The sequence below is a fragment of the Hemitrygon akajei genome, chromosome 29 (genome assembly GCF_048418815.1).
Source record: "Hemitrygon akajei chromosome 29, sHemAka1.3, whole genome shotgun sequence".
Lineage (NCBI taxonomy): Eukaryota > Metazoa > Chordata > Chondrichthyes > Myliobatiformes > Dasyatidae > Hemitrygon > Hemitrygon akajei.
In genome coordinates this window covers 24,476,296-24,495,932 of record NC_133152.1, presented here as the reverse complement: position 1 = coordinate 24,495,932, position 19,637 = coordinate 24,476,296, and the positions used below count along the sequence as shown (strand labels likewise).

Sequence of the window (19,637 nt, the reverse complement as noted above, 5' to 3'; positions counted from 1 at the left end):
GCTCCGCGTCCGGCGGCGCCCCCTGGCGATGGCTCCCGGAACGTCAGCAGCAGATCCCCCGGTGACCCTGCAAAGGGATCTCAAGCGTTGTCAGTAAACGACAGCAGGTTCAGAGAGCGCATGGAGACATCATGTGGAGTTCCTGCGAACGTACGCTTACCGGTTCTTTGCATGATTTTATATAAATAAAAAACAAAGCATATAGAAGAGATATAGGAATGCCTCGTGTAAACCATGCCTCAATAGGAATTTAATTCAGATTAGATTATTGTTATGTATTGCAATACAAGTTGCGATAAAATTCCCTGCTCATAAATTTCACTTCTCGTAGGATCGAACAGCACAGAAACAGGCCCTTTTATTTGGGTGCTTCTCTATGACGACCCAACATTTGGATTTCATGTTTCAGTACTCTCTTTTGGGTAGTCCTGTTCCAGGATTCCTTTTTTTTCCCATTCTTGTTCATGCCCCTACTACTCGACAGCAACAGTTTTAATGCTATTGTTGGAGCGCTGGTATCTGTGGCACTAACTCAATGGAATTGATGTGGCAGAAGGGTTCCTGCTTCAGTTCCAGAGACTGAATCAATCCGGAACTTAGGTGGCATGGAGTTTGCATGTCCTCCCTGTGACTATGTGTTTCCTCTGAATGTTCTGCTTTCCCTAACAAATCCCGGAAGTTATGCCGGCTGGTGGATTAGTAGGCCAATATAAACTGTCCCTGGTATCTAGCTGAGTGGTGGAATCTGGGAGCGGTTGATCGGAATGAGGGGAGAATACTGGAGAGAGAGGCAGAGACTGCAACAAACAACCTAGTTGTCTTGCCCTCTGCCCTCAGACCAGATGCAAAATGTTGACCTGAAATTATGACAATTCCTCCTCTCCCACAGGTTCTGCTCAACCTGCCAAGTTGCCACAGGAGATTGTTGTGGAGAGAATAATGGGATTCATATAAGATCAGTATAAATAAATGGTTGATGGTTGGCACAGACTTGGTGGGCCAAAGGGCCTGTTATCATGCTTCCAATTAGGCACAGCCACCATTAAATAATCTAGTGGGGCAAGAAAATTTCTACCTTCTTAGAACACATGCACTTCATGGATATAATCGCACCTGGCTTCTAGTTTCAAGCTTTGAGTGAAGCAAGTGTCATGCAAAATGGAAATGGCAAACGGGGTGAAGTAGATTGAAAGATATAGCATGTACAGCATGATATTGTGGACAAATGGCCGAGCAAGGCACCCCTCGTCCGTGCCCCTGGATGATGCATCCTTCTACCCACAGAGAGACCCAGGGCCCCAACTTGTATGGTTAATTCACAAAATGCACTGCAGATGCTGTGGTCAAAGCAACATGTACAACACGCTATAAGAACTCAGCAGGCCAGGCAGCATCCGTGGAAATGAGCAGTCAATGTTTCGGGCCAAGACCCTTTGTCCTGATGAAGGGTCTCGGCCCAAAATGTTGATTGCTTGTTTCCACAGATTCTGTCCGGCCTGCTGAATTCCTCCAGCGTGTGGCAAGTGTTGTATAGTTAATTTGCATGTTATACTTTAAAAATCTAGTACATATAACAAAAGTGTGTATTTCTACACTTTCGAAAAGCCAGGCCTGATTTTTACAGCAATATGGGATAAAAACATGGGGTACGTTTTCTGTCATTAATTGTTTTTTTTCTGTTCCATGGATGCCTGTGAAGAGTAAGAATTTCAGGTTGTATATTGTATACTTTCTCTGATATTAAATTGAACCATTGAAAAATAAGCACATCCCCAGAAGATAACCCCCATCATCACAAGGAAGCTACAGATCTTTGTTATGATAGCAGGGATAACTACAGAGATGTCTCCAAGGATGTCTTCCTGGTGACCAAGCATCTCCATTAGAAAAAGGAAATATCATGAATCAAGATAGGCAAAGTGTACTCTAACAATATATTGTGAGGCGATGATGCAGCAAGTCAGTGCAGATGCTGAGAACAGTTAATTAACATAGATACAAGATTCACCAGACCTCTGGAGGTCTGTGCTAAGTGCAGAAACTGGGTCCATCACTCCTCAACATTACCTTTGTATCCTTGGTCAAAATTGAACAAAGGGATTCTTTAGGCACCCTGATCGAAGGCAGGAACCTACAAGGCACATGATGAACATGCATTGAAGGTATATCAGAAACAATTAACCGCATGCTTTCTTGTTGGGGCAGTGAAGGATAACTGAATATCAGTATTGTCGGTGAAGGTGCTGTACCTTGTGTTGGAATATCTATAAAAAGCTGTGCTTTGTATAAAAGGAGTACATAGACCTCACCAAGGTGAACGTGCATTTCCCGTAGGAAATCAAAGAGAGATGTCAAATAAATGTTATTTGACCTGGGTAAGGATTTGTGTATTTCTCATCAGCTTAATATGGGATCAGACACATGTTAAGGACACAACATTATTCAGTTTTTAAACCACCAAGCTTTGAGTTTCTTTTGCTTCTTTATCAATGTACTTGGCAAGAATGAAGAGCTCACACTTCAGGTCCACAGGAGACTGGATGTCCCAAATGGGAACCACAGATTTATCTGCAGATGAGGTGGGAGATGCTGTCTGAACATGGGTGGGTGGTTTGGGAAAAGTTCCTTTTGCCACTTAGTTTGGGTTTTAGAAACATAGAAACCTACAGCACAATACAGGCCCTTCGGCCCACAAAGCTGTGCCGAACATGTCCTTACTATAGAACTACCCATAGCCCTCTATTTTTCTAACCTCCATGTACCTATCCAGGAGTCTCTTAAAAGACCCTATCATTTCCGCCTCCATCACCGCCACTGGCAGCCTCTTTTCATGCACTCACCACTCTCTGTGTAAAAAACTTACCCTTGACATCTCCTCTGTACCTACCTCCAAGCACCTTAAAACTATGCCCTCTCATGCTAGCTATTTCAGCCCTGGAAAAAAGCCTCTGACTATCCAGACGATCAATGCCTCTATCAGGTCACCTCTCATCCTCTGTTGCTCCAAGGAGAAAAGGCAGGGTTCACTCAACCTATTCTAATAAGGAATGCTCCCCAATCCAGGCAACATCCTTGTAATTCTCCTCTGCACCCTTTCTATGGTTTCCACATCCTTCCTGTAGTGAGGCGACCAGAATTGAGCACAGTTCTCCAAGTGGAGTCTGACCAGGGTCCTATATAGCTGCAACCTCTCCGCTCATAAACTCAATTCCATAATTGATGAACGGCAATGCACCGTATGCCTTCTTAACCACAGAATCAACCTGCGTAGGCAGCATTGTGTGTCCTGTGGACTCGAACCCCAAGATCCCTCTGAATCTCCACACTGCCAAGAGGCTTACCATTAGTACTATATTCTGCCATCATATTTGACCTACCAAAATGAACCACCTCACACTTATCTGGGTTTGACTCCATCTGCCACTTCTCAGCCCAGTTTTGCATCCTATCAATGACCCGCTGTAACCTCTGACAGCCCTCCACGCTATTCACAACACCCCCAACCTTTGTGTCATCAGCAAACTTACTAACCCATCCCTCCACTTCCTCATCCAGGTCACTTATGAAAATCATGAAGAGTAGGGGTCCCAAGAACAGATCCCTGAGGCACACCACTGGTCACTGATCTCCATGCAGACTATGACCCAGCTACAACCACTCTTTGTCTTCTGAGGGCAAGCCAGTTCTGGATCCACAAAGCAATGTCCCCTTGGATCCCATGCCTCCTTACTTTCTCAATAAGCCTTGCATGGGGAATCTTAATGCCTTGCTGAAATCCATATACACTATATCTATGGCTCTACCTTCATTGTCTCCCGAGACACTGGATTTTCCTTATTGTGTCTCTCAAGATTCTCAGTGCTGTCCTGATTGCTCATTCACCACTTCACCCGGAATTTTGAGAAATCCATGGGAATGTTGCATTTGCCCCCTCTGAAGCCACAGATCTATTAATTTGCCCACCTAGTAATGTCTTCACTTGACAGAGCTTTGAATAGAGCAGTAGTTATCCAAGCCTGGCATCCGGCAGGCAGGCAAATAACATGGTTTACTTCACGGAGCCATCTCAGTGCAATTAGTGCTGGAGATAGAAACTGCTTCGCTTTACCTGCTGGTGATTAATTCATGTACATGATTCAGGCCCTGTACTCACTGGAGCTTATAAGAATGGGGGTGGGGGGGGGGGGGGGGGAAGAGATCTCATTGAAACCCACCGAATTTTGAAAGACTTTGATAAGAGTAGATCCGGAAAAGATGTTTCCAATAGTGGGAGAGTCTAAGACCAGTGGCCACAGCCTCACAAAATCAAGGACATCCCTTTAGAATAGAGATGAGGTGGAATTTCTGTAGCCAGACAGTGGTGAACTTGTAGAATTCATTGCCTCAGACTGCAGTGGAAGTCAAGTCCAGGGGTATATTTAAAGCAGAGGTCGCTAAGTTCTTGATCAGTAAGGGCATCAAAGGTTACCGGAAGAAGACAGGGGAATGGGGCTGAGAGGGAAAATAAATCAGACAAGAAGACTGGCAGACCAGACTTGGACTGAATTATTGCTTATTACTGCTATGTCTTATGGAATATGATGCCTTTCTATATTTTGGAATGTTGCTCCAGTGCCTTACAACCCCCGAGTCTGAAAAGCAAATAGGAGGGCAGAAAATACCATGGGCCAGTATACTATGTTTGGTGCCAGGGGTGAGGTCTTCATCTTCAGAAGCCCTTTTCCTCAGAGGGCCGAGGACTATACTGGCATACTTTATCGTCAACATTTGCCTTCACCGAGACACTTTTGTCAGAGGGTGGAGTTGTACAGTAGCTCACATTGGAATGAACCTCTATGTTTTGCAGATGTCCTGAATAAAGCACATCCTCTTGCATACTTAAGGAATTAGAGCTCAGCATCAAGACAACTGAGATTGATTCATTGAGTAGAGGCTCCATAGGATGAACAGTTTCCCCATTAGTCCTCTAGTTCAACTGCCTTCTAGAAGAGCCTTTATTGAAAGGAGGTAGACATCCATTCACTTGTTGGCATACAGCTAATGCACATCTGCACCATAGGGCATTTCTCCAGCTTCCAGATACAAGAAAAACACACAGCTCAGATAACCAAATGAACCATCAGATTTGAATCTGGGTCAAAGAAGCTTCTAGTCATCGTTGATGAGCTCCTGGAGACCTCTCTGTGAGCAATCTATGTCAACACTGATGAGCGTGAGATAACCCAGTATACAGGCAGAGATTTTATTGTTGAGAACCCTTGTCCCACCAGTCCAGGGATCCAACCTTTTTTTATGCCATGGAGCCTTCCCGTTAACTGAGGGGTCCGTGGACCCCTGGTTGGGAACCCTTGCACAAGTCAAAGGGAAGCAGCCTTTCCAAACTACTGCACTTCCTATGCACAGGTGGGGGTGGAAGAAAAAGTGGAGGATAAAAATGTGAAATACAAAAGACAAGGGAGCATTGGAAAGTAAATGCCAAGCAGCAGTAAGAAACAGCAATAAGCCAAGGCAGGCGCAGCAAGAGATGCACATGCATGTGGATGGCAAGAGGGAGAGTAAACATTCAAACCCATTTGGTGACAGGGGAAAGAGGCATAAATAGAAAGTGGCAGGAACAGCCGAAGGAAGAGCAATTCAGCAATTGGTTTGGAATCATTAAATTCCCCCCCCCCCCCCCCAATACAAAAGGCAATCAAATCCACTCCATCCACACCAACAGTTCGGAAGAGCTGATTAGCTGATCCATAAGTATGTGATCAATTGCACATTAAAAGCTGGATCTGCTTTCAGTACAGGCTTCTGTCAGTACTATAAAGCTATGTATTAGTTCCCTCATTGTTCCATTATGAACATCTAGACTCTGGTTACTAATCTACTTGAAAGGACATCATGATAGGTAATTGCTGAGACAAAACTCAGCTGTACCTCTCTGTTATAGAAAGCAAACTATTTTGAGACAGCATGGATCTAGGTCATCTTACAAGTTATTCTGGCAACATCTTGAAAAGCCTCTTGGGTAATGATTAGAGCACCACTCCATTACCCACACATTTATCATAAATAACTTGTTATCTCCGCAAAAGCATACTAAGATAAGATATTCTACATAATAAAATAGCATTAAATGATTTATTGGGACAGAAATAAATTACAATTTGGCCCAGTACACTGGAAGCAATATTGGAACGGAGAAAAGAGCAGAACTTAGGCAAGCATCCCAGTGATTTTTAAAAAAACTGTCCTCTTCTTCTTCATTGATGTACAATGAGGCCTCGTGCCAAAAACTATAAGTCCCATTAGTACGATTTTCACAAGACTGGGCCCAATTATCTTCTCTTTTAAATGTAATCAAATATATTTAAGTATTCTTTAGTACATGAAAATTGGATGGTCAAAGCTGAGGAAGCCAACACGTACTGATGTTTTCCAGCAAGCAGTTTTTCCTCCCCAGCCTGTCACATTTTCCACGTTACCAAAATCTTATTGAAGAATTTCATATAATCATACTTAGATTCAAGTATGCATGGTAATAGCTATTTCTTGTCAAAGTCCACACAGCAATGCCAAAGATTTTTGGACAGATTTGAAGTCTGCTTCAAATGTTTTGTTAAATTGCCAGCAAAACTCAGTTACAAAACAGATGAAAATTATTTACAGTAATTATTCACATTTATTCCTTTAGTCACGGTGCACAATACGTGAAAATATTCCATTGGGTTCTCTGCCATCGCCTAACGCATCAAGGAAGCCTTCTTCCCTTCTTCGCTTCGCTAGTGCTGCCAGGGATTTGAATGTCTTTGGTTCATATACAGCCAAATCGGCAAGAACTTTTCTATTTAGTTCCACTTGACTCTATCAAAACAAAAACTTTCATTATTAAAACATCTTATACAATTTTCAGAACTTTTTCCTATCAAATCTAAAGCATAAAAATGACAAAAAAATGCCAGTTAAACAACACGCTTATCAGAGTGGAAAGCAGCATTGATTTAGTCAAAATCTACAGTTGCATGGACTGACCCAGCTGCAGATTTCTCTGAACTTATCTTCCACTTCAACATTTAATACATAGAGGCAATGTGCAGTACCATAGGCTATGATATAACTTACTATTGTCAACACAGTGGGCAAGAAAATAAAATTTATATTTATTTACATAGTTATACAACCCAATCTCCCAGCCAAGCCATACAAATTTTATCACCCCCATGGGACAATTGGCCTATCCTTTCTAAATGCTTCTATATAACTAACCAAAAGTGTAGAAAAACTGAATTTATTCATTCATTTTAGACCAATAACTAATTTTAAATATACCAATCTCACATAATAGGAAAATAAACTATAATTGACACAGCATTTACATTTTGAAGCACTGTAGCAACTCAATTACTTCATTCCTGTTAGTGATTATAACTAGTTAGACATCAATTTTCTTTTAAAAAATAATATTCCAGAACAGTAAATTAGGTAAGTTCTAGCTGCTGGACAGAACACTACAATAATTCGTGTTCTCTGAATCATATCGTCCATCACAGCCTGCTTTCATATTTTATGCAGAAGACACCATGCTCTGGCATGCCTTCAAGCATCAGTTTACAATGTGCTAAAAGTTCTCAGAAGAGCACATGTCCACCAGGTTCTGGTTCTGAGAACTCAGCCAAAACTAATTCACAAATCATGAGAAGCCCTCATAATGGAATGCAAAATAAACCACCCGCTCACTGCAACATGATCAAGGCCATTAATCCACTAAATATTTATAAGCTGCAAACTCACCTTAATCAAATTACAAATTAGTATTGGATATTTCAGCCCATGCTCCCTGGAGGCTGCTGCTATTCTGCTGATCCAAAGCTGAAAAAAAAAACAATTCATCATCTTTTCTTTATTCAATCATCAATTTTATTACAAGAACCAGGGATGTCGGCAGGTAAACGTCTAAGGAAGTAGAACTACTGAATGACTTCAGTACTATTGTACCATTTAAAAATCAAGTAGAGCTTAGCATTTTTTAAGAAATAAAATGCTCATGTAGTTTGGTCCTTCACATCAGCAAACAAAGTAAAACATTGGAGAGGGACACTTACACCATTTATTGCAGAATAAAATAATTAAGGGAAACTGTACTGCAGGTAGGCAGGATATATGTATGGGAAAGATGTAGATCAGGATACAGGAATGGTTAGTCATTCTAGGACTATCTTGGAAATGGCCTCTGAAATGGCCATTTTACCATCTAAGCCAATTGGCATTTAATGTAGCTGAGGACTCAGAAACAACTGTACTCTCGAAACAATGATCAGGAGCATCAACAGCCACCTTAGGAAAAAAATAAACCGTGTGGCATTAATTTCAACTAGCATTTGTATTGCTTATTAAATAAGTTTTATTTCAATAATACAAATTTAGCCACCTAGGTACCAAATACTATGTGAACATCCCCACTTACACACAACCCCATATTGTATTACATTTTATCAAGGCCACAAGATCGAGCAGAAGGAAACCATATGACTGACGTAGTTCACTCTGCACGAAAGTTTAACACTTCACCATCTAGCTTTCAATTCTTTCAACTGACCTTCCTAAAATTACAAATGTACACACAAACAGCTAATCAAAAGACCCATATTCAAGTATTTCCCCAAATCATGACTAATAATAAACTGACTTGGGCACAAAGTCGCAGCGACCCAATACTTGAATAACAAATAAAATGTAGCTCAACCATTCGTGCCTGTTCCACAATTCAGTAAGAATTAATCTTGTACCTCAGCCTCATGTTCCTGTCCTAACATGGTCATCCTTGAGTCAATGAATATCGAAAGATCTGTGATCTCTGTCCAGAAATATTTCTAATGGCTGAGCATTGAATAGAGTATTCCAAATATTTACTACCTTCGGGGAGAAGAAATCTCTTCTCACCTCTGCCATGACAGACTAGCTCCTTATTTTGAGACTGTGACCCCTCTTCTTAGATACTCCAGCCAGGAGAAACATCAGCTCCACATCTATCCTTTCAAGTCCCACAAGCTTTACGCATTTCAATAAGATTCCTTCTTATTCTTTTAAAATCAAAAGAGTATAGGATCAGCCTGCTTACTCTCTTTTCATAAACCAGTAGTAAAACTGGAGAGTCTGTGCCGCAATCTGTCTTGCAAGTAGAGTGAATTCCAGTTAATTGGGCCATCGGTTAATCGGAGAAGCTGCTTATTTGGGACAGCTCTTCAAGAACAAAAACTAATTGAGAAAATAGTGAGTTTCCCTTCAGTTATTTGGGATACTTTGCTGCCTAATTGGGAGAGGAGACTGTTGCCACAGAGTTTCTAACTTGTATCAGTTGTGCTCATGTCCACAGCCGTTAATTCCTACACCATGCTTAAACAGTTTTAAAATAATACAAGTTGCGTGTGTTTGTGTTCAAATAGCAGTGATTTTTGTCACTGATAGTTGGCAAGAAATAAGCAGCAAGACAATTCAGAGCTGTTTTGCTTACTGCTGTTTCAGGCTTGCAGATACATGCTAGAAACGGCCAGAAATGAAATGATTTCACTACCTAAGCAAGTTAGGTACTACAAAGAATTTAAAGGTATCAACAATGTTAGAACAAAAATGAAGAATTTGAGGATGCAATTGTCAAAAGCATTGTATGAAGGCAGTCCATTATCTGCACTAGGTGTCTGATTTTGTTCATTTACAATCAAAAGAACATGTCACTGTACACTTATTAAGAAGTAATATAGTTTTATAGCACCGTTCTAGTATTAGTAGTGTTTTAATTTGCTCTGAACTTCATTTAATGCATAATTTAATAATCAGTCTTAACTATTTCCATGAAACTTCGGCTTACTGAGGCAGCCGTTTAACTGTACCAAATGTAGGGATCCTGATGTGCCCCAGTTAACTAGAATCCACTGTATTTCCTTCCTCAATTTGGAATACCATACCTGTTCACAGCATACACGCTGTCAGGTTGACACTGGAACTAACTAGCAATTCTTAAAATAATCACTAGATAAAAACATCAATAAGCAAGAAAGTTCCTTGCACCCGTGTATACAACAATAAACTAGTCTAATCTTACAGCCCATTAAAATGCTGCTTGCTCCTGTTAAATATTCTGAGTTCGCATGCCAAATGATACCACTTTCTTAATACTTCATAAGCACTGGCTCTCCCATTCCATAATTACAAGCAATCCTTCAGAAGCACTATTGTCACTCAATTCATTTCACGTTTCTCCATAACTTGAGATTACAACTGCACATCTTGCCAGATGTTTGCAACACCCCTCCCGTTGCTGACCAGCCCCGGCAGTTGGGCGCTTTACCGTCCTCATGTTCCGCTTCTTCAGTTGCCTGGCTTTGGTGGAGTAGAGTAAGGCTCTCCGCACGGCCCGCAACGCCAGGCTGTAGCATCGATTCTTCCGCCCGCGGAAATGCTGCGTAAACAAAGAAATAATAAATGAGAATCGATCCTTGGGGCAGGTCATAGGTCCGAGGTGAGAGGTGGAAGATTTAAAAGTGAACTGAAGGGCAACCTCACGCAAAGGGGTGGCGAGCTGCCAGAGTAAGACAGGGACATTAGCACAAACGGTGATGGATATTATGGGACTAGGGTCACATGGACGAATTTGGCCGAAGGGCCTATTTCCCTGCTATATGACCGATTCAATGACCTGCACACGGAGGGGTAGCCGATGCCGGGTCACGGCCTTTCGGCCCACCAACTCCATGCTGTCTACAGGAGACAGCAACCGGGGCGTTATCGCTTCCTATTAAGCCCGAGCTTGTCCCGCTGGGTAAAGTTATGGCCGGGCCCCGGAGCCGGGAGACTGGCGGTCTCACAGCAGCCCGGCCTTCGGTCCCGATCCTCCGCCCGCCCTCACCCGTGCGTGCTTCAGGACTTCCTGGACCCGCCAATATCGATCGGGCCCGCGGCTCCGGATCCAACGCGAGAGCGTGAGGAAAACCATCGGCGGTTCGAGTCCCCGCCGCCAGCTGCGTGGGAAACCCGGCTCGACTTCACGTTCCCGGCCCCGGCCCCGGTCCCTGGCCTCGGGGGCGGTCACAGGCCCGGCATCCGGCGGGGAGGAGGAGCCCTGTGATTGGTCCCTCCAATCGTGCGCATGCGTGCCACCTCCCCGGGGTGGGGTGGGCGGGGCTACAGTTCCGCCGGAGTACGCACGTGATTTTGTGTTAACTCTGTCAGGGAAGGGGTGTCTCAGTTCAGGGAGATGTTTGTGTCCTTTTAAAAGTCGGAGACAAGGTCTGATTATTTTAAAATTAAAACATTGGAAACATTTGCATATTTTCAGCACAGTCAATTAAATCAGTAGTATATGGTTATATTTATTTCGCATTCTTCCCACGTACTCAGGAGATTTAGCCTGTTGCAATTAAAAATGAGACCAGAGAAAATGGAAAATCTATAGTTACTGAACTCTGTACACCGAATAAAGCTGATTGAAACTTCGCTTTCATGAATTATTGTTTTTCTTAATGGTAAAGTCGAATTAGCATAATTGAACTCAAAGCGTTTTAAACTTTCATTGAGAATAAGGCAGTGAAAGAACAAGAACTTGGTGCTTCACTCACTGGAGATTTCTGGTTGCAAAGCCTAAAACTTGTGAATTAAAGGACGGAAGAGCTGAATATTTGAAAATAAAAATAGAAAACGCTGAGTACTCAGCAGGTAGGTGGCATCTGTAGTGAAATCACCAAATGCATCAAAACATTACGTAACTAATGTTTCCGGTTGGTGACCTTGCATGCGAGTAATTAAATATTTTAATTTTACATCCAAAATAATAAAGATAAACATTTACTACGATAAGATTTTCCCTCAAAATCTGATGTTTATCAGTTTCTATATTAGCTTTCCTGATTACAATATGCCATGTATTTTTTCCTCGTTCTAATCCCAAACATTCAGGGTGTGTTAGAATTATATTTACCACCATACTTTGTTCACAAGTGAACTCCATGGGATTTGTGGTGATAAGCCTTTGAACAATTTATACAAGTAACATCTGGATTTGATTTTGTCACTGAAAGCTGCATGGGGAAAGATGATTACCTAATTAGCTTTGAAAATACTTTTAGCAGAGGTCCACAGCGATACAGTTAGGCCCATTGAGTCTGTGCCAGCTATCACCACCTATTTTTGATGGACTGTTCACATGAATCAGTGGGATGTTAGGTTAAAAAAAAGATGTCATAATCCAAATAAATGTCCAAAAAGAAACTGGGCCTGAAAGTATCGGTTGAAGTAACAAAATATTGGAGCTTATTTGATGAGATGGTGGCGAATTCAGTAAGGCGGCATTATTTTCTTCTGCAAGGGTTCCTAAAGCTACATAACTAGTTGGAGGTGGTTCTATGCTCTGTGATGTTAGAATGCACCAGAGTCAAGTAAAATGTAAATGAAGACATGAACAGGAGTCAGCCAAAAAGGCCTTTCAGTTCAAGAAGATAGGCATTCCACAAAGATCTGCCGGGGACATCATTGGAAGATCTACTTTTATCCAATTCCAGGCACGTTAGAAATGTTTTTATTGTTGACTGTGCACAGTATATATTTTTTTAAAAACTTAAAATTGTAAGCCTGGCCTCAGTAATTAGTTAGAAAGTGTTTCAAGGACAGTATCAAAGCCATGTGAAACGACCCATCGTAATTCTGCGTGAACGCTGAGCAACGCCCGTGAGGCAGCTGCAACAAACTCGTTCACGAGGGCCTTAAATTTACAATGTCAAAACCGTCTCGTCGATTAGCAATTGAGAAAGCCCGCTGACAAAATGCATACCTCAGTGGTTAATTTGCAAGCGCCATGGCCACGCAATGAAACTGTAAGTTTCTCTTTAGTTATAATTTTGCTATAACCTTAGAGTGCTCTATCATAAGATGGTGATGGAAGCTTTTCCCCTAATACCGTGAGTGAACTGCAAACAGACATCAACACAGCATCAAAAATCTTAAAGGATGCTGCTCCTAAGTGTTAGAATTGGTCTTTCTTTTAAACACCTTTTATAAAATACCAATTGAACTAATGCAAGACCAAGATCAAAGTTTCCTTTTTACTAATATAATTACTATTTTTAATAATTTGTATATTTTTTAAAAACTCATGTATTTTTCACAAACAAGAGAAAATCTGCAGATGCTGGAAATCTGAGCAACACACACAAAATACTGGAGTAACTCAGCAGGCCAGGCAGCATTTATGGAAAAAAGTACAGTTGACATTTTGGCCCGAAATGTCTTTTCCATGGATGCTGCCGGCCTGGTGAGATCCTCCAGCATTTTGAGCCTGTTGCTTGTATTTTTCACAGTATATGTGGTGGTTCATCCCCACCTACTGGCCAAAGGTGCATATACAGTACATATACAGTACCCTTTTATCTCTTAATTGGCTAAACTTTATTTACTGATTGATTGAGATACAGCGTGGAATAGGCCTTTCGAGCCAGGCTGCTCAGCAATCCCCCGATTTAATACCAGCCTAGTCACAGGACAATTTACAATGACCAATTGACCTATCAACCAGTACGTCATTGGACTGTGAGAGGAATCTGGAGCACCCAGAGGAAACCCACGCAGTCACGGGGAGAACGTACAAACTCCCTACAGGCAGCAGTGGGGAAGTGGTCGCCTGTACCGAAAAGTGTTGTGCTAACTATTACGTTACTTTTCCACCCCATATATGTTATAATTGTCATAAATATGCAGCCTTTCGATTGGATTCTGTTATCTGAGTAATTTCTGTTATCTCGAGAATAAAAGTGAGAGGTTTCTTAAAAGCACCATGTTGAATCTAGTTAATCTCTGCTTCTCAGCTCCTCACTTAGTTTCAAATGCTCTGTATCTTTGCTTGAACTTTAAAATAAGTGATTGTGAAGAATCAACATTTTTTTGCTCATTCCTGAACTCCTATAAGAACCCAGGTGTTGAAAGATCTGACATCAGTTTTCTGCATATTAGACTAGCAAGGAAAAACAGTAGGAGTAGATGTAACACAGGAACTTATAAAATTTATAAAATGATAAAATTCAGCAGTACAATCTTGCTAGGTAGGCAGGAAGTGTTGCTTTTTAATGGGAAGATCATTGTGGTATGTTAGATTATACCTCAGAAAGAGACGACTTTAGCCAGCAAGACTATGCCAAATCTCCTCTTTTCCAATTCAAAAATTGGCCTTTTTTGAATGGCCTTTTTCTCTTGAGCTGACTTTCCCAACCATTTCCTCTTTGTCACAACAGCACCAATTACATTGAAATAGGATTTGGACTACGCCTTTCAAATCTTCCCTTCTTTCTCCCTCCTCTTTCAGCATTCCAATGGGATGGCTCACTCCACAACTTCAGGGTTTGCTCTTGCATTTCCACCAACCACTCCCTTCTCGTGGCATCTTCTCATGCCCGCCCAGCTGCCCTTTGTACCACCTCCCTTCCTGTGCTCCTAGTGGTCTTTCCGGGTGAGGCAGACGCTCATTTGCCCCTGTGTCAACTTAGTGTATCCAGTGCTCATGATGTGACCTCCACCACAGTGGGGAAGCCTAATATAGATAACCACTTTGCAAAACATTCATTTAATACACAAGATTAATTCTTCATTGTCTCTGCCCTCTGACCTCTCCCATTTGGTCTCCTGGACTGACCCAACAATGAACTATGCTAGCTTGAAAAACAACTGCCTGGGCATGTGATAACACGGAGAGTCGCTACTGCATATGGCATTTCATCAGGCTTTTTCTGTTTGGCCAATTCTATTGTAAGATTTTTTCTGTTTTTTCTCTGTTCACGGGGAGCTGTCTGATCTGCTGGGGACTTCCAGTGTTTCTTCTGTTTAAGTTTTCCAGCAACTGCCAAAGTTGCAATAAGTTATTGTGTTTCTTTTCACCTTCATTCATTTATTAACCAGATGGGACTATAAACAACGACATTACCTGGACAACCTTAATCTCCACCCTATCACAGGTACTCCTTTTGTCCCCTCCATGCCTCCAGGTCTCTGCTATTTAAAACGGGTTGTTTTCCCAATTTTCCTGTTCTAATGAGGAGCCATTGACAAGAAACCTTTCCTTTCTCCTCACATACCATCTGACCTGCCACGTGTTTCAGCCCAGCAAGACCCACACACAATGCTGGAGGAATTCAGCAGGCCAGGCCGCATCTATGGAAAGGAGTACAGTCGGTGTTTCAGGCCGAGGCTCTTCAGCAGGACCCACTGAAGGGTCTCGGCCTGAAACGTCGACAGCGCTTCTCCCTATAGATGCTGCCTGGCCTGCTGCGTTCCACCAGCACTTTGTGTGTGTTGTTGGATGTGTTCTACTTTGTTGTATTTTTGTCCTGTTGAAGGGTCTCAGCCTGAAACGTCGTCTGTACTCTTTTCCATAGCCTGCTGAGTTCCTCCAGCATTTTGTGTGTGTGTGTTGCTTGGATTTCCAGCATCTGCAGATGTGTATGTGTGTCAGCCATTTTGTTCTGTTTCAGACCCCACATCTGGTGTTGGACTATTTAGCGTAAGGTACGTTCTTGTCACTGTTTCTCCCCTGAGGTGCACAGTAAATGAAATGCTCCCGCGCAGATAGGCTTTGTTGCTGCACGGTTGGAATATTCTTTTGTATAATGTTAACTTAAAGTGTTGTACAGTTTTCAGGCAATCTAAAAAAAATCCTGCTTAGAGCAATGGTTGGTCTGCACAGTTGTGAAAAAAAGTAGAGGGAACATGTTGGGAAATGAACCTGGTCAGGTGTCAGGTCTCTCAGTGGGAGAGCATTTTGGAGACAGTGATCACAGTGCTATCTCCTTTACCATAGCATTGGAGAGGGATAGGAACAGACAAGTTAGGGAAATGTTTAATTGGAGTAGGGGGAAATATGAGGCTATCAGGCAGGAACTTGGAAGCATAAATTGGAAAAGATGTTCTCAGGGAAATGTACAGAAGAAATGTGGCAAATGTTCAGGGGATATTTATGTGGCGTTCCGCATAGGTACATTCTGATGAGACAGGGAAAGGATGGTAGGGTACAAGAACCATGGTGTACAAAGGCTGTTGTAAATTTAGTCAAGAAGAAAAGAAAAGCTTACAAAAGGTTCAAAAAACTAGGTAATGATAGAGATCTAGAAGATTATAAGGCTAGCAGGAAGGAGCTTAAAAATGAAATTAGGAGAGCCAGAAGAAGCCATGAGAAGACCTTGGCGGACAGGATTAAGGAAAACCCCAAGGCATTCTACAAGTATGTGAAGAACAAGAGGATAAGATGCAAGGGAATAGAACCAATCAAGGGTGACAGTGGAAAAGTGTGTATGGAACTGGAGGAGATAGCAGAGGTACTTAATGAATACTTTGCTTCAGTATTCACTACGGAAAAGGATCTTGGCGATTGTAGGGTTGACTTAATGTGGACTGAAAAGCTTGAGCATGTAGATATTAAGGAAGAGGATGTGCTGGAGCTTTTGGAAAGCATCAAGTTGGATAAGTCACCAGGACCGAACGAGATGTACCCCAGGCTACTGTGGGAGGTGAGGGAGGAGATTGCTGAGCCTCTGGCGATGATCTTTGCACCAGCAATGGGAACAGGAGAGATTCCAGAGGATTGGAGGGTTGTGGATGTTGTTCCCTATTCAAGAAAGGGAGTAGGGTTAGCCTAGGAAATTATAGACCAGTGAGTCTTACTTCAGTGGTTGGTAAGTTGATGGAGAAGATCCTGAGAGACAGGATTTATGAACATTTGGAGAGACATAATATGATTAGGAATAGTCGGCATGGCTTTGTCAAAGGCAGGTCATGCCTTACGAGCCTGATTGAATTTTTTGAGGATGTGACTAAATACATTGATGAAGGTAGAGCTTAGACGTAGCGTATATGGATTTCAGCAAGGCATTTGATAAGGTATCCCATACAAGGCTTATTGAGAAAGTAAGGAGGCATGGGATCCAAGGGGACATTGCTTTGTGGACCCAGAACTGGCTTGCCCACAGAAGGCAAAGAGTGGTTGTAGATGGGTCATATTCTGCATGGAGGTTGGTGACCAGTGGTGTGCCTCAGGGATCTGTTCTGGGACCCCCACTCTTTGTGATTTTTATAAATGACCTGGATGAGGAAGTGGAGGGATAGGTTAGTAAGTCTGCTGATGACACAAATGTTGGGGTTGTTGTGGATCGTGTGGAGGGCTGTCAGAGGTTACAGCGGGACATTGATAGGATGTAAAACTGGGCTGAGAAGTGGCAGATGGAGTTCAACCCAGGTAAGTGTGAGATGGTTCATTTTGGTAGGTCAAATGTGATGGCAGAATTATAGTATTAATGGTAAGACTCTTGGCAGTGTGGAGGATCAGAGGGTTCTTGGGGTCTGAGTCCATAAGACACTCAAAGCTGCTGCACAGGTTGACTCTGTGGTTAAGAAGGCATATGGTGTATTGGCCTTCATCAATTGTGGGATTGAGTTTAGGAGCCGAGAGGTAATGTTACAGCTATATAGGACCCTGGTCAGACCCCACTTGGAGTACTGTGCTCAGTTCTGGTCACCTCACTACAGGAAGGATGTGGAAACCTTAGAAAGGGTGCAGAGGAGATTTACAAGGATGTAAATCTGGTTTGGGGAGCATGCCTTATGAGAATAGGTTGAGTGAACTCAGCCTTTTCTCCTTGGGGTGACGGAAGATGAGAGGTGACCTGATAGAAGTGTACAAGATGATGAGAGGCATTGATTGTGTGGATAGTCAGAGGCTTTTTCCCAGGGCTGAAATGACTAGCACGAGAGGGCACAGTTTTAAGGTGCTGGGGAGTAGGTACAGAGGAGATGTCAGGGGTAAGTTTTTTATCGCAGAGTGGTGAATGTGTGGAATGGGCTGCCGGCAACGGTGGTGGAGGCGGATACAATAGGATCTTTTAAGAGGCTCCTGGATAGTTAGATGGAGCTTAGAAAATTAGAGGGCTATGGGTGACCATAGGTAATTTCTAAGGTAAGTACATGTTGCACAACTTTGTGGACCTGTATTGTGCTGTAGGTTTTCTATGTTGTTGTGAAGCATAAATATAACGCAGGGTCCAGTGAAGTACAAGGGATAGTGTGCATTTTATGATGTTAGATAAAGTACATTGTGAGTACATTATATAAAATCAGCAATTTCAAGCTCCTTGGTGTCAATATCTCTGAGGACCTAACCTGGACGAAGCATCTTGATGCAGCTATAAAGAAGGCTATGTTTCATTAGGAGTTTGAGGAGATTTGGTTTGTCAACTAAAACACTTGGAAACTTGTACAAATGTACCATGGACAGCACTCTGACTGCCCGCATCACTGTCTGGCACGGGGGTGGGGGGGGGGGGGGTGCTTCTGCACACGTTCGAAATAAGTTGCAGAAAATTGTAAAATTGGTCAGCTCTATCATGGGCACCAGCCTCCATAGTATCCAATCCATCTTCAAGGAGCGGTGCTTTAGGAAGACAGCATCTATCACTAATCACTAATCCATCCATCCTGATGAAGGGTCTTGGCCCGAAACGTCGACAGCGCTTCTCCCTATAGATGCTGCCTGGCCTGCTGTGTTCCACCAGCATTTTGTGTGGGTTGTTGTTTGAATTTCCAGCATCTGCAGATTTCCTCGTGTTTGATCCGTCACTAAGGATCCCCAGCACCCAGGACATGTCCTTTTCACACTGTTACCGTCACGCAGGAGGTACAGAAGCCTGGAGGCACACACTCAGGAACAGCTTCTTCCCCTCTGTCATCCGATTTCTGAATGGACATTGAACCCATGAACACTACCTCACTACTTTATTATTTCTGTTACTGAACTGAATTGAATTTATTGACTTTCTTAATTACATCCTTCAAATAGGTGAGGAGTAAAAATCTTTATGTTATGCCTCAACTCAAATGTGCAATGCGCAATTATAGTGATTTATAATAAATATTATGTACAACAGGACAGTCAATATAACATAGAAATCCTGTTGTGTCAGTGTGAGTTAATCAGTCTGACGGCCTGGTGGAAGAAGCTGTCCTGGAGCCTGTTGGTCCTGGTTTTTATGCTGCGGTACCGTTTCCCGGATGGTAGCAGCTGGAACAGTTTGTGGTTGGGGTGACTCGGGTCCCCAGTGATCCTTCGGGCCCTTTTTACACACCTGTCTTTGTACATGTCCTGAATAGTGGGAAGTTCACATCTACAGATGCGCTGGGCTGTCTGCACCACTCTCTGCAGAGTCCTGCGATTAAGGGAAGTACAGTTCCCATACCAGGCAGTGATATGGCCAGTCAGGATGCTCTCAATTGTGACCCTATAGTAAGTTCTTAGGATTTGGAGGCCCATACCAAACTTCTTCAACCATCTGAGGTGAAAGAGGCGCTGTTGTGCCTTTTTCACATTTTTACATTACTTATTTTAACTTAACTAATAGACATTTATAATGTAACAGTTTATTTTCTCTATATTTATTTATCATGTATTTCATTGTACTACTGCTGTATAGTTAACAAATTTCACCAGATATGCCGGCAATATTAAATCTAACTCTGATTCTGAGCCTGACTTCAATGTACATATGTTGTCACTCTTTGTGTATTGTGCAAGCATATAGCATTGTTAAAAGTACAATGGCTACTTTACGGTGTTATAAAAGGGCATATGA

At 42.4% G+C, this 19,637-nt stretch overlaps 1 protein-coding gene across 1 annotated transcript; it reads right to left on the bottom strand.

Annotated features, from left to right (window-relative positions):
* Positions 1-6,115: 6,115 nt before the first annotated feature.
* mrpl20 (mitochondrial ribosomal protein L20) lies at positions 6,116-11,100 on the bottom strand. The gene is made up of 4 exons (XM_073031909.1): positions 10,892-11,100; positions 10,334-10,444; positions 7,780-7,857; positions 6,116-6,852 (listed from the first exon to the last, which is right to left on the bottom strand). The coding sequence occupies exons 1-4, from the start codon at positions 10,976-10,978 to the stop codon at positions 6,679-6,681; spliced, it is 450 nt and encodes a 149-aa protein (XP_072888010.1). The 5' UTR covers positions 10,979-11,100; the 3' UTR covers positions 6,116-6,678.
* Between the last annotated feature and the right edge of the window lie 8,537 nt (positions 11,101-19,637).

Excerpts from the sequence above, each read along its gene's own strand:
- mrpl20 (XM_073031909.1), bottom strand. The coding sequence starts at position 10,978 with ATGGTTTTCCTCACGCTCTCGCGTTGGATCCGGAGCCGCGGGCCCGAT. Across the intron at positions 7,858-10,333 it reads AGAAGCGGAACATGAGGACG|CTTTGGATCAGCAGAATAGC; the intron begins GTAAAGCGCCCA and ends TTTTTTTTTCAG. Across the intron at positions 6,853-7,779 it reads TAATTTGTAATTTGATTAAG|AGTCAAGTGGAACTAAATAG; the intron begins GTGAGTTTGCAG and ends TTGTTTTGATAG.